Source organism: Acanthopagrus latus, chromosome 8 (genome assembly GCF_904848185.1).
Source record: "Acanthopagrus latus isolate v.2019 chromosome 8, fAcaLat1.1, whole genome shotgun sequence".
NCBI classification, from domain to species: domain Eukaryota; kingdom Metazoa; phylum Chordata; class Actinopteri; order Spariformes; family Sparidae; genus Acanthopagrus; species Acanthopagrus latus.
The window spans coordinates 23,467,032-23,480,776 of record NC_051046.1 but is presented as its reverse complement, the minus strand read 5'-3'; the positions used below and the strand labels follow the sequence as shown (position 1 = coordinate 23,480,776).

The 13,745-nt window shown below is 39.7% G+C and overlaps 1 protein-coding gene across 2 annotated transcripts in view; it reads right to left on the bottom strand.

Annotated features, from left to right (window-relative positions):
• Positions 1-13,745, bottom strand: part of nup93 (nucleoporin 93) — a 29,081-nt gene that overhangs the window by 13,567 nt on the left and 1,769 nt on the right. Inside the window, exons 2-4 of one of the 2 annotated variants that reach the window (XM_037107094.1) lie at positions 13,396-13,578; positions 12,645-12,762; positions 687-749 (exon numbers count right to left, since the gene is read on the bottom strand). In XM_037107094.1, coding sequence (XP_036962989.1) covers positions 687-749; positions 12,645-12,762; positions 13,396-13,574 — 360 coding nt within the window. In that variant the 5' untranslated portion in view covers positions 13,575-13,578. The remainder of the gene's footprint in view (positions 1-686; positions 750-12,644; positions 12,763-13,395; positions 13,579-13,745) is intronic. The other variant, XM_037107095.1, reaches the window with a different exon arrangement.

The window sequence follows — 13,745 nt, the reverse complement described above, 5'->3', positions numbered from 1 at the left end:
CAATGGTAAACAAGCTTTAAATCTAAATGAGATCATACTCATGTCAAGTGATGGCTGTGAGACCGAAGATCTCAGACTAAATGTCATTTAACAGCCCAATAGCACCATTTCATGTAATTTAAAAAGTATAGCAGTCAGACAGAAATCTAAAGAACATCTCTAACATCCACTTTCTTTTTAATCTTTAGTGCATTTGAGTTTTTTCCACCCTTGCACACAAGTCCTTTTTTCTCTCTCTCAGGGAGCAGAGATAGATAATGGGACCGGCAGCTAATTAAACGCAGGGCCTATTAGCTGTGCACATCAGGGAAGCCATTTCAAAACCATTCCCTAAAGGTTCATACCAGAAGGACTTCTAGATCACAGCAAGCAGAAATTAAGAAAAAAAGGTTTTTAAGTGTTCCTGTATTGTGATGGGCTTGTGCTCATTGCTGAAACTCCTCTGATTCTGTAAAAGTAAAAATGAGGCAAACAAAGAACCACTAGCACTGTCTGTAATTATGGAGTCCGACGAATAACTGCATCTTGCCCTTTTAAAAAGAATGTAAAATTATGAAAATATTACTGCCGTGCGAGGTTTAAATGTCTGTCTGAATCTAGGGGTGCCTTTGTACTGGTTTGGTATGTCGTCCATCTGTAGTTCTTTCTAGACCCGAGAAGCAATCAGACACTGGACAGATACTGACCCTGCGGCGAGACTCCTCAATGGCTGACAGGAGGGCGTTGTCCCTCTCGTTCTTCAGGAAGCCCTGTGGACAGGGATGAGACAGACGGACAAGAGACAGAGGGAGAGGATGAGACACAGACAGAAAAAACAAGAACAGAAAGCAGGAGATATTAGCTCAAAATAAAAGCTAAAAACAAACTGAGGCAAAGATTAACTGTATGCAGAGAGTTCTCAGAGGACAGATTTAGCAGCCAGACCATCATTTCCTCTATAGGAGATAGAGGCTGCTTCTCAATTTTCCATAAAAAATGTTTCTGCCTCTCCCAGACATGTGAAATCCCATTATTAGATTAGTCAAACCTATAGTCACTGTTTCATACAGGCATATAGGCAGGCCAGAGGGGTGACCATGCTTTTCATGCGCCATTTTGAGAAGCAGTCAGCCTAGCCTCCATTTTGGTCTCATCTTAAGATGGCTGCCTGTGCATACATACATACATCCCCCTCCTCTGACCCGTCCTATGAAAGTGGTAATTATTCGCATCCTAAAACTACTTATGTTATACATGAGATCTGAGCTATGATATGAGTAAGTGGTGCTTATGTAACAGCTGGAGTGTGCAGGAGAGAGCACGACAGCACGCTTCAGAAGGAAAGTGAGTGAATGCAGACGTGCATAGGAGACAGACATCTTGAAGAAAAATCAAAATGGCAGCTACGCTGTAGTCACTTTGGTCCTGTCCTCTTATAGCAAACAAAAGCGTTACAGTGTCATAAAATCTAATCAAATTGTTCAATTCACCTTTTTTAATTGATCATCAAGGCCACAATGTAAAACAAAACTGCCAAGTAGCTATTACAATTTTTAAGAGAGCTTGTTTATGTTTTAATGACTTATTTAGTTTTATCAATAGGACTGGAACTAATGACTACTGTAATTATCAAATGATCTGCTCACTCTTTTCCAGTTAATCAAATAAAGACAATATTACTTATTATAGTCATTAAAAATGAGCTCGCTTTTTCTGACCAACATGATGATGAAATGATAAACATTGTCATTTCCTCACTATCATCTTATAGTTTAATAATATTTCAGAGTCAGCTGACCACATATAGATGTTAACAACTGAAAACAAAAGATTTTTCATTTTCAGTCCTTGACTATAAAAAACATTAGCAAAATATGTTACTTTAAGAAAGTATATTTGTTAGCTGTTAGAAAAAAATATATATAAAAGATCATATAATCTCTAACATGATTTAATGTCATGACTTACAACAGCTGTTATGACATATTGCATAACTGAAAAAAATAACTGAACACGTAGAGGGAAATTTCACTATAGCTTCGAATTTGTCAGCTTTTTTGACTTGACTTGAAAAATATATCTGCTTGCTTGTTATTCAAGAAACCCTAGACATAGGCTTCTAAAAAGCCTTATAAAACTGACATCATAGTCTCTTAAGTTACTGGAAAGTTGCCCCCCCCCCCTCCGTCAAGTAATAGCATTTTAGTTAACTGATGTCATTCTGGCAGCATCTGTCTTCATTAGAGTTCATTCTGCTCTTGGCTTCTCTACTCCCATTTCTCCTCTCTCATCTCCTCTGTCTTTTGTCCCTATTGCTGCACCTGCACACTCTCCTTTCTTACTTTCTGAGCTCTGCCTGTCGTGGCGTTCGTTGTCTCTCCTGACAAATAAGAGCAAATTGGAAGCTCAAAGGTTAACTGTGAAAATTATTAAGAATGTCGATACCAAAACAAAACCGAGTAACTGATCATTTACACTACATTGAAAATTGAATGTTGCCATTGCTTTAAAATAGTAAAGACTATCTGTCATCTGTCTGTGCTAATTAACCTGGTCTTTGTGTATTATCATATCAATATGCAGTTAAGAGCTATTCTTAAACTGGATCACTAACTGAAGCTGATGCAATGATCAGGCTTTTACAGATGCTGATCTAAAAACCTTGGTGCTGTTTTGCAACAGCAGGACTGATGAGCAGAATCTTAAGCATGATGTTTTCTGCCATGTTTTAATTCACATGAATCCTCACAAGACTAGACAAGCTGCCTAGCAATGTGTTTTAAATTCTGTCTCATAAAATGTGATTTGATGATTTTCTACCTCAGCAATTACTTGTCTATTGTGACAGTCAAAGTATAGTAGCCTGGATGTGACATACAAAAAATGACCAACCAACTCTGATATTACATTGTGGAAAATAGGGTTGCGGTGTATTGTGCTGCTGCAGGTGTGTGGCTTTAAGTAGAGATTAAATTAAGGTTGATCTGATCTCATGCTGCACTGTACTGTGTGTTTTTCTTTAAATTTCCAGCTGCAGCAAAAACTGTTTCTATCATGAAAAACTTCTTGTCCGAACACAACGTTAGTTTACTCAGGAACTGCTGACATCATGGCAGGAATCAGAAGTGTCTTAATGTGTTTTTTTTTACTACGTTTTGCAGTCAGATGGCGTGATATCATCTGGCATTATGAAGGCTCAAACTAAAGGGTCCAGTTTGGTCTTGGTAAAATATTTAGTACTATTAGTCAATTTGATTCAATTAAGGATGGGACATTCTCTCTCCCCCTTTAACCCTCTCATCCAATCCTCATTCCTAGTTCCCGTCAGCCCACTCCCTCCCTTCTCTTTTTCTTTCTCCATCTCACTTTTTGTTCCCAGGAGAGGCTGAGAATAGGTCTATATTTAACCACTCTAACCAGAGGAGAGCTCAGGTCAACGCTCACTGGAGAGCTGCACTGGAAAAGGAAGAGAATAGAGTAAAAAAGTTGTAACAGAGGCTTATGGTATATATTTAAACAAGAGAACATTGCTGATGAATAATAATTCCAGTAAACTGGAGGAGAAAAAGATTAGACTTGACCACATGATACTCTGAAACATGCACTTTCCTCAAAGCATCTAAAGCAATGGTGGCACATTGGATAACGCCAGATAACTCTGCTAGGCAGTCGGCTCAGCATTTTTGCTTCAAATGAAGTCCAACAGTAGTCAAAGATTTTTCATTGCTGTCATTTTGTTGCCTGTTGCCAGCTGCACTTGTACTGCCAACGGCTTTGCCGATACAACATTTTTTGTGCCAAATGTAAATTGACAAGTAAGCCAAAAGCTGTGGCCAAAATTCCCATTTGTCTGAGATTCTGAATGCTCTTTACTCTTTACAAGAACTAGCCTTTTTGGCTGTTGATCACATTTTGCTAAAATCAACAAAATAATCTTTGTCGCTGATATTCATATGTCAAATAAATTTTATTGTCTTTTTGCCTGTTACAAACTCTTGTCTTAAATGAGGTATGAGATGTGAAACAACGAGAAAGCTAACCTGGTTTTACTAATCCTAATAACATTTAGAAGCTTTAATCAAAGAAAGGTGCAACATCACTGCTGCTAACGTCACAATTGCTGTGTAATTTGGAGAAGCAATAAACAGCTGATGTTTAGTCTGAGACACTCGGTACCCAGCCTCTCAGAAGATGCTTCAATTCCCCCTTGCATTCATAACCGAATGGTAAAAATAAACATAGAATAACGAAAATGCGTCATACTTAAGAGCCATGATGACAAATTCAGAACCACAAAACAGGACATTAAAGCAGAAGGCAAAAGTAGCCTCATCACTTTCAACGATGAATTCAGTGCTGGGCAGCAGGTCTATCATCAAAAGATGTACATTTTCCGTTGCCCCACCCCTGTATTGTGTGCACTGTGTAGTATTGTGTCTCCTCTGAGAACTGCAACCTACTGCGAACACCCACAGCTCACTGGCCAGACAGCCCAGAAGCTTCTATAGAAACAGTAACACAGCCATAGACAAGAATTGTATAATTATAGATCAATCAGGAAATACTCTATTACTAATACTTGCATCGAGAAATAAAGCTGAACTGGTTAAAAGAAGGTACAACCAAGGGGTAATCTACCTTCAACTGAAAATATAACTGAGGAAGTTTCAATCTTTGTCTCTCATATCTGCTAAAATGTGCAGATACAAAACATTAGCGTACAGCTGACTACGTCTATAAATTTACACTGCAAGTCATCAAGAAGCATGACCAAATTGTAGGATCTCAGATCAAGCAATCCTTTAGATCTAATGTATTTGGTGAGTGTGTGTGTGCGTCTCTCTCTCTCTTTGAATACGCATGTTAATATGCACGCATGTGCTCATTCTCTATGCCGGCACACACAGGCCCTTTCTATTAGCCTTAGTCAAGATAGTCACACTGTCTGCACCTGAAATGCAGTCTTACAGTATGTTCGGGCAGATTAGCAAGTCTGATTTTTCACTCTTTCTATCCGGCTTCATGCTTATTACACACACACACACACACAATTAGATGTGTTGTGGGGATAGATAGTCTGGAGGAATTTAAAGGCTAAATAAGGACACAGCAAAAGAGCAGTTAGAGGAGAGATAAAGAGCGAGAGCCTTGTTTGCTGTGCCAGTCATCGTGAAGGGAAGAGAGGGAGGCTTCTGTCCTCATTTGCCATGACACAATGAGCGGACCAGTGTGTGTGTGTGTGTGTGTGTGTGTGAGAGTGTGTGTGTGTGTGTGTGTGTGTGTGTGTGTGTGTGTGAAACCCCACCCTTCACTCCTCCACTTCCTGTATAGCAAGAGTATATATGTAAAGTATTACAGCATATATACACATATATGTGAATATATTATATTGAAAGTGACATTTGTCTCTTTCTATTAACAAAAATTCTATCAAGTCACCATCATCATCATCTCCATAGGCGCCATACAGTCACAAACAATGTAACACAACCAGAGAAGAGATGGAGAGACACAGAGAGGTGACCAAAAAGTGTGGCAGACAAAGCACATGCCTGTCTGTAAGTGTGTGAATGTGTGTGTATTAGTTCATAGGTAATACTCACTCATGCTGTGCGCCTGTCTGCCTGCTTGGCAGATGGACTGACAGATGAAAAAGACAAGAAAGAGTAAAAAAAAAAAAAAAAAAATCATTTCTTTGTCTGTGCCCAAGTATCTGGACAGTGACAGCCCCAGAGACAGGCATCAGGCATCAGCCCTCTGCCTCTCCTTCCCTCTGTACCGCTGTGCCAGGACAGCTGCAGTGGCCGCCATGCTGGGGCGTGTTCCCTGTGCCCTTTTCGAGCCGGCATGGCGGTGTACTTGCAGCCGTTCCCCGTTCGAAAGCAGGCCAGTGACTCTTGAGCATGAGCCGGAGTACGAAGTGGAAGTGCCACATCAAGACTCATTGGAGGTGGTTTTATTGTCAGAGGGCTGTACCAACTGAGCACTCAGACACAGGGGGGATCCACAAGAAGGAACTATGGATTCATATAGAATATCAGTTCCTACCATCAGCTGACACCCCCCTCCCTCAGCACTCATCCTCTCTCTGTCTCTCTCTCTCCCTTCCTCCCTTCATCCCAGCATCTCTGGTGCCCTCCTCCTCCTCCCTCCCTCAGTCAGTCCCACACATTTTCTTCCTTTTTTATCCATCTATGCATCCTTCCTTTCCTCCCTCCCTCTCTCCTCCCTCCCTCAGCTCAATGCAATTATACTAATGGATTTTTTCCCCCTCGGTTGATGGCTTCCGACATCCTGTCTTGAAATGAGGCTAATCATGCTCTTAAGGGTCATGTTTAGTTAATGAAGGGTTTGGGAGGCACATGTGGGTGGAGGAGGTGTGTGTGTGTGTGTGTGTGTGTGTGTGTGTGTGTGTGTGTGTGTGTGTGGGGGGGGGGGGGGGGGGGGGGCAGCAGCATTCCTATATGCTGGCTGACTAGCACAGTACACACAAAGCAGGCATGTAAAAACACACACCTACCACTTCCAGTGTTGTGCACATGGCTCACACTCATTCACACACAGGCACAAGATCGCTGCATTCACAAGAGCAGGCCAGCACAGACGGGATGAAAATGCATGCACCCACGTGCAGCCAAATCTACGCTAGACACACACATTCATTCATAAGCACATGGAGAGACACTGCATACGCCAGCAATCGATTGCGACTGACACAGATACAGGCGTGCAAGCATAGCATAGGGGGGCTGTGTTCGACACACACACACACACACACACACACTCACCCACACACACCGTGTGAAGCTATGTGAGTAGTGTTCGTCTATCTCAGCAGATGCTCTGGGCTTAGCCAACTGCATCCGCTCAACGCATGCCATCACTGCTGAGGGATGTGTGTGTGTGTGTGTGTGTGTGCGTGCATGTGTGCATGTTTGCACGTTTGCGTGTTTGCGTGTGTGTGTGTGTAAGGAGTTGGGGAGGGCAGAAGCAGAGAGAGGTAGGGGGAAAGAGGATGTAAATGGGAGAGCGAGGAAAAGACGAAAAATCAGAGGAAAGAGAGGAATAAAGGTAAAGTGAAAGAGAAAAGAGGAGTAAGCATGAAGACCAGCTGAAAAAGGGTGATGAGAGAGAGAGAGAGAGAGAGAGAGAGAGAGAAAGAGAGAGAAAGCCGGAGCTCTTGCAGTGAAAGACAGTGAAAAGTGATACGAGGACACGGACAGAAAAAATTGCAGCCAGTCGCCATTTTTCTACCAGCAGTGCTCTCCGTCTTTCACTTCTATAGTAACATTTTTCCTCTCCATTTTTTACATTTGATTGCTACTTTCCTTTCTCTTTTCTCTACATTTTTAATTAGCTTGCTCACTGTAGACATTATTTTATGAAAATGAAAATGAATGACCCTGAAACGCTGACTACCGAATGAATGTGATTTATCCCTGATGATTACCAACACACAGAACATACGGCGCAATGCAAAAAATGACAAGTTCATTGAACAATGAGCCTTAACTTAGCCTAATTGTAAAGACATATAAAATGTGGCAACAGCTGTGAGCAATTCTTTACACAGATGTCTTCGTAGCACACCAATTTGTTAAGATACTTGCTTTTTGTTACATTTTCAGATTCCTGCTGGGACCTGATGTACTTCAGTCTAAACCTCCGTTCCCATCCAAGAAGGCAAGTGTACTGCAGATAAGAACAATCTACCAATAACATCCAAATGAAACCCAACCCTATATGGCGTACTGTCAAAGAATAGTGCCAAAGACAATCAGGAAAATGCCTGTTAACCGTAGCAGTACATGCAAAAATACTGACTAGTTAACACTACATTGTAATGTTAATTAGCACAACATAAATCTGCACATTCATCATATTTACAAAAATCCCATAACATTAAGTCGATGATGTAAAACTAAGCATCTAATAATGCTGTCTAGCCACAGGAGCACACAATTAAATGTACAGTTGTATAAGGGAAAAAATGATAATTTACTTTTTCTAAAGTATTCGATGTAATAAATCATTATGGAAATTACAATTTACACCACAGGATCCACGTTTAACTGTACACACAGTAAAACAGGATGAACAACCTAAATTATCAAAGCAAATCCATTGTTAAACTGCCCTCTGGACATGCAGTCAGTACATAACTATCTACTCCCACATCCATAAAGCCATAAATCAGGGACTCTTTGTCTATATAGCCTTCTATACTAAGATCCCCTCTAATTTGCGTTCAGCTATACATACAGACACATCATTTACACACCAATTTGCACAGTATGTGTCAGTGTGAGTTCCACACAGAAACCGCAGAGGCACGCCTCAGCTCACTCATGCGTAACACATATACACACACACTGACAGCATGTTTGCATTTTCACTATGCCCTGTCTGTCAACCTCCAGTAGTTCTATGGCCTTGCATAATTTAAATACAAATTCATTCATTCAAATATTTTTATTTAGGTAGTTCAATAATACTGCTGCATCTTATTAAGCTGAGAGTCCCTGCTGTCGGTTCCTTAACAGACATACCCTAGAGCTGCAACGTACTGATGTCAAGGCTTTCTGTAGTCCAGTTTAAATGGGGAGACAGTGACACATATGGAGCTCAGGGAAATGCAGCAGCTTCCCTGAACCAGGAAAGGAGGAGATGAGAGCGAGCAAAAAAAGGGTAGAAGGTAAAGACGGGATACAGATCCTTGTTGAATCGTTACAATGTAAAGAAATACAAAGGATTATGTATTGTTATTTCTATGAACATGCCTATTAGTAAATGCTTAAACCATGTCAGTAAAGACTAATTTAATGTTAAACAGAGTACTGTACTGATTTAGCATTGCAAGTCTGTTATATTGTCAGATGCATGATGGACTGATTATAATCAATGCAAAAGAACCTGAGATATCATGTTTTTAATTCTGCATTTCGTCTTCCTTGTCGATACCTGGCATCCATAAGAGATTAAGGTGTGTCATGCTAATGGAGGCTTATGTAGACTCGAGCTGCTAGCCTCAAGCAGAGACGAGGAGCAGGCTGCTGAGTTCTGGTAATATAAACTTACTTTCTAACTCCACAGCTCCACATTTTTTCATTTCTATTATGAATTGTCTTTACCTTCAGAAGTACTATCTAATATAAGTAATTGTATAAGGTATGCCTGAACTAATATCACTTCTAAACACAAGAAAAGTTCAATAATCTGTACTGGGTTTCATTCAAGACTCACTAGCATTTATCAGTAAGATACAGGGGGTCAATACCCTTGGAAATTGTACATTTAACAACTGGGCCAACACAGTGCAATAAATCATGCAACATGTAAGTTACAAGAGTATGTGTGTTAAAATTATTCCAACGGCGGCTCTTTGACCTAAACGTCAAACCCTGTATTTTGCTGTTGTCTCCTAATAGCTCAGCACCACTTAACATCTTTTCTCCTCAGTGTACTTGTTGACTTAAAGTGACGGCAACTCTCCCAGCAGGATGCTAAATGGAGATCTGTAGGAGGAATAAAGTGGGTTGCATTGTATCTCGTTGTTGGTCAGAACTTGGCTGCTTTTCTTTTGGTGGTCTTACTTTCGACCAGAATTCACCACAGACTATGGGCCTCCTGAGCCTCTAACATTTTTTGATTCACACCCAATTAGCTTGTGAAGATTAGTCACAGTTTGAGTCAACTGTCTGCATGATCTAATGATCGTCATTAAAAAATAATTCCCAGCAGTGAGCTTATTCAAGGACTCGTCACCTATGTTTTGGCCAGCTTGATTAAACTTCACTGTTATTTTTTAAGGACATAGTTTGTGATGTCATTTTGAATATTTTCGTTCTTCCATATATGAAGATGAGGTAGATGACAGATAACAAAAATAGACACAGGTTTTAGTATAATTCAGTCCAAGTACAGCATCACAATATTTTCACTTTGTCTAAGGTTCAAATGAGGGCAAGGACAAATAATGGATTTTATGAGTGAAATGCACATGTGCTGAAGATGTTGGAGGCTTTGTTAAGTCATATTATGCATTAAGTCAATGACCCTGTTTGTATCAGAACTACATTCTGGTTCACTAGACAATTTTCTCTGTGTGTAGTTGTAAGCGTGTTTGTGGCTGAATGAAAAAGACAAATGAATAAAATATGTTGTATATGGGCCTTAAGATAAATGCCAATGCAGTGCTACTTTGTCAGCTGACTCGCCTTTTATTCTGACTACCTTCCTGGAATTTGTTTGTTCAGATGGAGCTGTGGTTTTGTCTGAGAAACAGCAGAGGAATTTTTGTAATATGTTTGTGTCTGTGTCTTCTTTGAAACCAATAAGGGGAAAGAGCAAGAGCAGAGAGGGAGAGTGTGTGTGTGTGTGTGTGTGTGTGTGTGTGTGTGTGTGTGTGTGTGTGTGTGTGTGTGTGTGTGTGTGTGTGTGTGTGTGTTTTCATGAGAAAGAGAAGCTAAGTGCTCTTCCAGTCATTCAATCAATCAGTTAAACCCACCCAGCCCAGCATACATCCGGCTGACCAAGAAGAATGAGAGAGAGTATCGTTTGTTAATGTCAAATAATGGAAGGTGGACAGCAATAGAGGAAGCAAAAAGAGAAATGTATAAATAGATACATAGAATATCAGGAAATATATAAGAAAGAGATTAAGAAGGTATAGGACATGGCATTAAGCTGGTGTCACATCTATGGCCCTATTCTATAAAGGACTAAAGACAGAGTGCTGTAGTGCTGTATGCTATATAGACTGTGAACACCTTGAGGCAAATTAGTGAATTGTGACATTGGGCTATGTAAATAAAATTGAATTGACTTCACTTGGCTAAACAGGTCAGAGAAAACAGAGTAAAAAGATGACTGAAGAGATATTAAGGGAGGATTAAACAGATTCAAAAAGATGGCTAGAATGACAGAGAAAGAGATGGATTTTAAACAATTACAGCAACTTCTCTGAACCAGAGAAAGAGATGGGGGAAGTAGAAGCACAGATAGGGTAAAGAAAAGCAGTATCAATATATACATATATATATACGACAAGGCACACCTGTGAAGAGAAAACCATTTCAGGTGACTACCTCATGAAGCTCACAGAGAGAATGCCAGTGTGCAAAGCAGTATTCAAACCAAAGGGTGGCTATTATGAAGAATCTATCCTCCATATGTGTTCATTCATAGCGACAATCTATTATGTAAATAGTCATGAAAATAAAGAAAAAACACTTTAAATGAGGAGGTGTGTCCAAACTTTTGACTGATTGTGTGTGTGTGTGTGTGTATATATATACATATATGCACACATATATAGAATATATATTAGATATATAGATACATAGATATTATATTGTAAATTAGAAGCATGATAATGTTGTTGATTACAGTATAGCATTATGATGCATTAGACTGAAGGTCACCGCTTCTCTGCCAAAAGCATGCGCTCCCTTTTTTTAAAATAATTTCTTAAATGCAAGATGCACTACAGCAAGTTGCCAGAAATTATCGTTTGAGGGTCATTTTTTTTCTGAAGATATATTTGTGCATGTGATAAACTCCTGATACTGTCTTAATAACTATTAAAGATCACATTAAATGGTACTCCCTAACCCTTCCTGTTCCACAGCGGCCATCAGCTGTTCTGTTCCTCCAAGCTATTATATCAGCCTTCACAAATCCACTATGTGTCTACGTTTAATATAGATCCTTGTTGATTTGTTATCAGGAGGAGCATTGTAAGGGCTTACACCGCCAGTCAAATTAATGAAGGTTTTAGCCATTTTAGTAACACAATGTTTAATGAGTATTGCATTGAACTTGAGTAACATCGTTGAAGTCTTGGCAGTTTTGTGAATAGGCATCAGATTCAATGCAGAAGAAACAGAGATATCATTTTTAATTCCATTCTTTCTTATCGTATAAACATGGTGCCTATTTTACCCTCAATGCAACTTGGCTGTCTACAGTTCAGTTAAAGGGTCTGCTATATCAGTGGCAGCTAATATAGCCTCAAGCTACTAGCCTGAAGCAGAGATGAGCAATGGAATACAAAGGTCAATTTGGCATAACTCTACAGCTACAGCTCAGGGTGACACACTGAACTGAACTAAAACAGAGTGAAAGAGGGTCACTGTTCATCAGTACATCATTTAGGACCGTAATATGCATTCTTCATTGTCAACAGATCAATGACCCTTATTTTCCATAGGACCAGGTAACTCAATGAGGTGCTTGTGAGTATGTTTTTTACCTCTTGAACCTTCAAAGCTGCTAGCCCTTCATGACTTTCTAGACACTTTTTTCAAGAAATCATTGCAGGAAACTGTCATCATCCAGATTTTATCACCAGGGTTCTTATCATCTGTAGGTAAAAACTGAATTCTGAAATTATTTTACTTCTTTGCTGTAATCTAGTTAATGTAATCTTTCTGCAAACCGATCTTTAGAAAAATGAATGTTAAAACCAAACAAGGTTTTTTAGAGAAAGACTGCCCATTTTCAAATGTTATGATATCTGAAACTATATAAACTGGACTCTTTTTTTGATTTCCCCTGAAAACATATACTGCTGAGTCTGTATGTGATGAAACAATCTATGTAAGCGCTACAAGACTTCAAAAGTAGCGTCTAACTGGACTAACAGCTCAGAGGATCATTCATACCTGTATGTCTGTATCCTTGACCGGCTCTAGCGGCTCAAAAGTGGTGGCAGCACTTAGACTTTCCAACCTCTGAGAAATATGGAAGATGTCTAAACCTCTGGAACCAAGGAGGATTGACCTAAGAGAAAGACAGAGAGGTGATGAGAATAAATGAATATAATATAAAGACTAAACTGAGACTGACAATGAACTGTAGTTTTTTTCATCAAGCACTAGAGGGCACAAGAGGCTATGCTATTATTACTTTTTCTATTACTTTTTTTATTAAGTTGTTTTATGTATTTCCCCAAACAACGTTGACATAATTAATTTAGGGCAGTTGCACTGTACATTTTATCAACAATTTGGCTGTTAATTGTTCTAAAAACAATATTATGATTGACATGATGATGTCAAGATTTTCAATATTATCTGTTAAATGTTATGATAAAAAGGTGTGATTTTCAGACATGCTCGAAAGACGCCAGGACAGCTATCTACAGGTGTAACAAATATTTGTATTTTTGAGGGTTAGATAGGGGTTGCATATTCAGGAAAGCATCATTTCAGCTGGCCTTGAATATCAATCCCTGAACAAAACCAAATGTTAACATCACCATCAGTTATTTCCCCCCAAAAAAGGCAAATCGAAGGGTCAGGTAAGGAGTACGTAAAATTACTTTTTATCTTAAAGAAGCAGATGGATTTGTATTACAGTCTGGTTCTACATAGGGCACTAAACAGGAGATTTTTCATGGGACATATTCCTTACGCTTTAACATCAGCAGCATCTTGAGAAGTGCGGGTTAGGGTGCGGGATCGAAGCCTCTCCCCTGCCTGCTGGATCTCCTGGAGGTTCCTCTCAACATGCGGCAGCTCTGACACTGCTTCCGTCTCAGCAGCTAGCTGCTCTGCCTGCTGCAGCAGCTCCCCAAAGCCCTCTGCATCCATACCTCTAGAAAAGGAGAGGACAAGTATTTACTGGACTAAAAACAGACAATTTGGATAACATATAAATACAGCTGGGAGATATGGTAAACAGCACAAGTGAGGTCAATAAATAGTTGAACAGTGATGTAGTCATTGTGTTCCACCACATTCAACTTAACATGAAACAGTTAC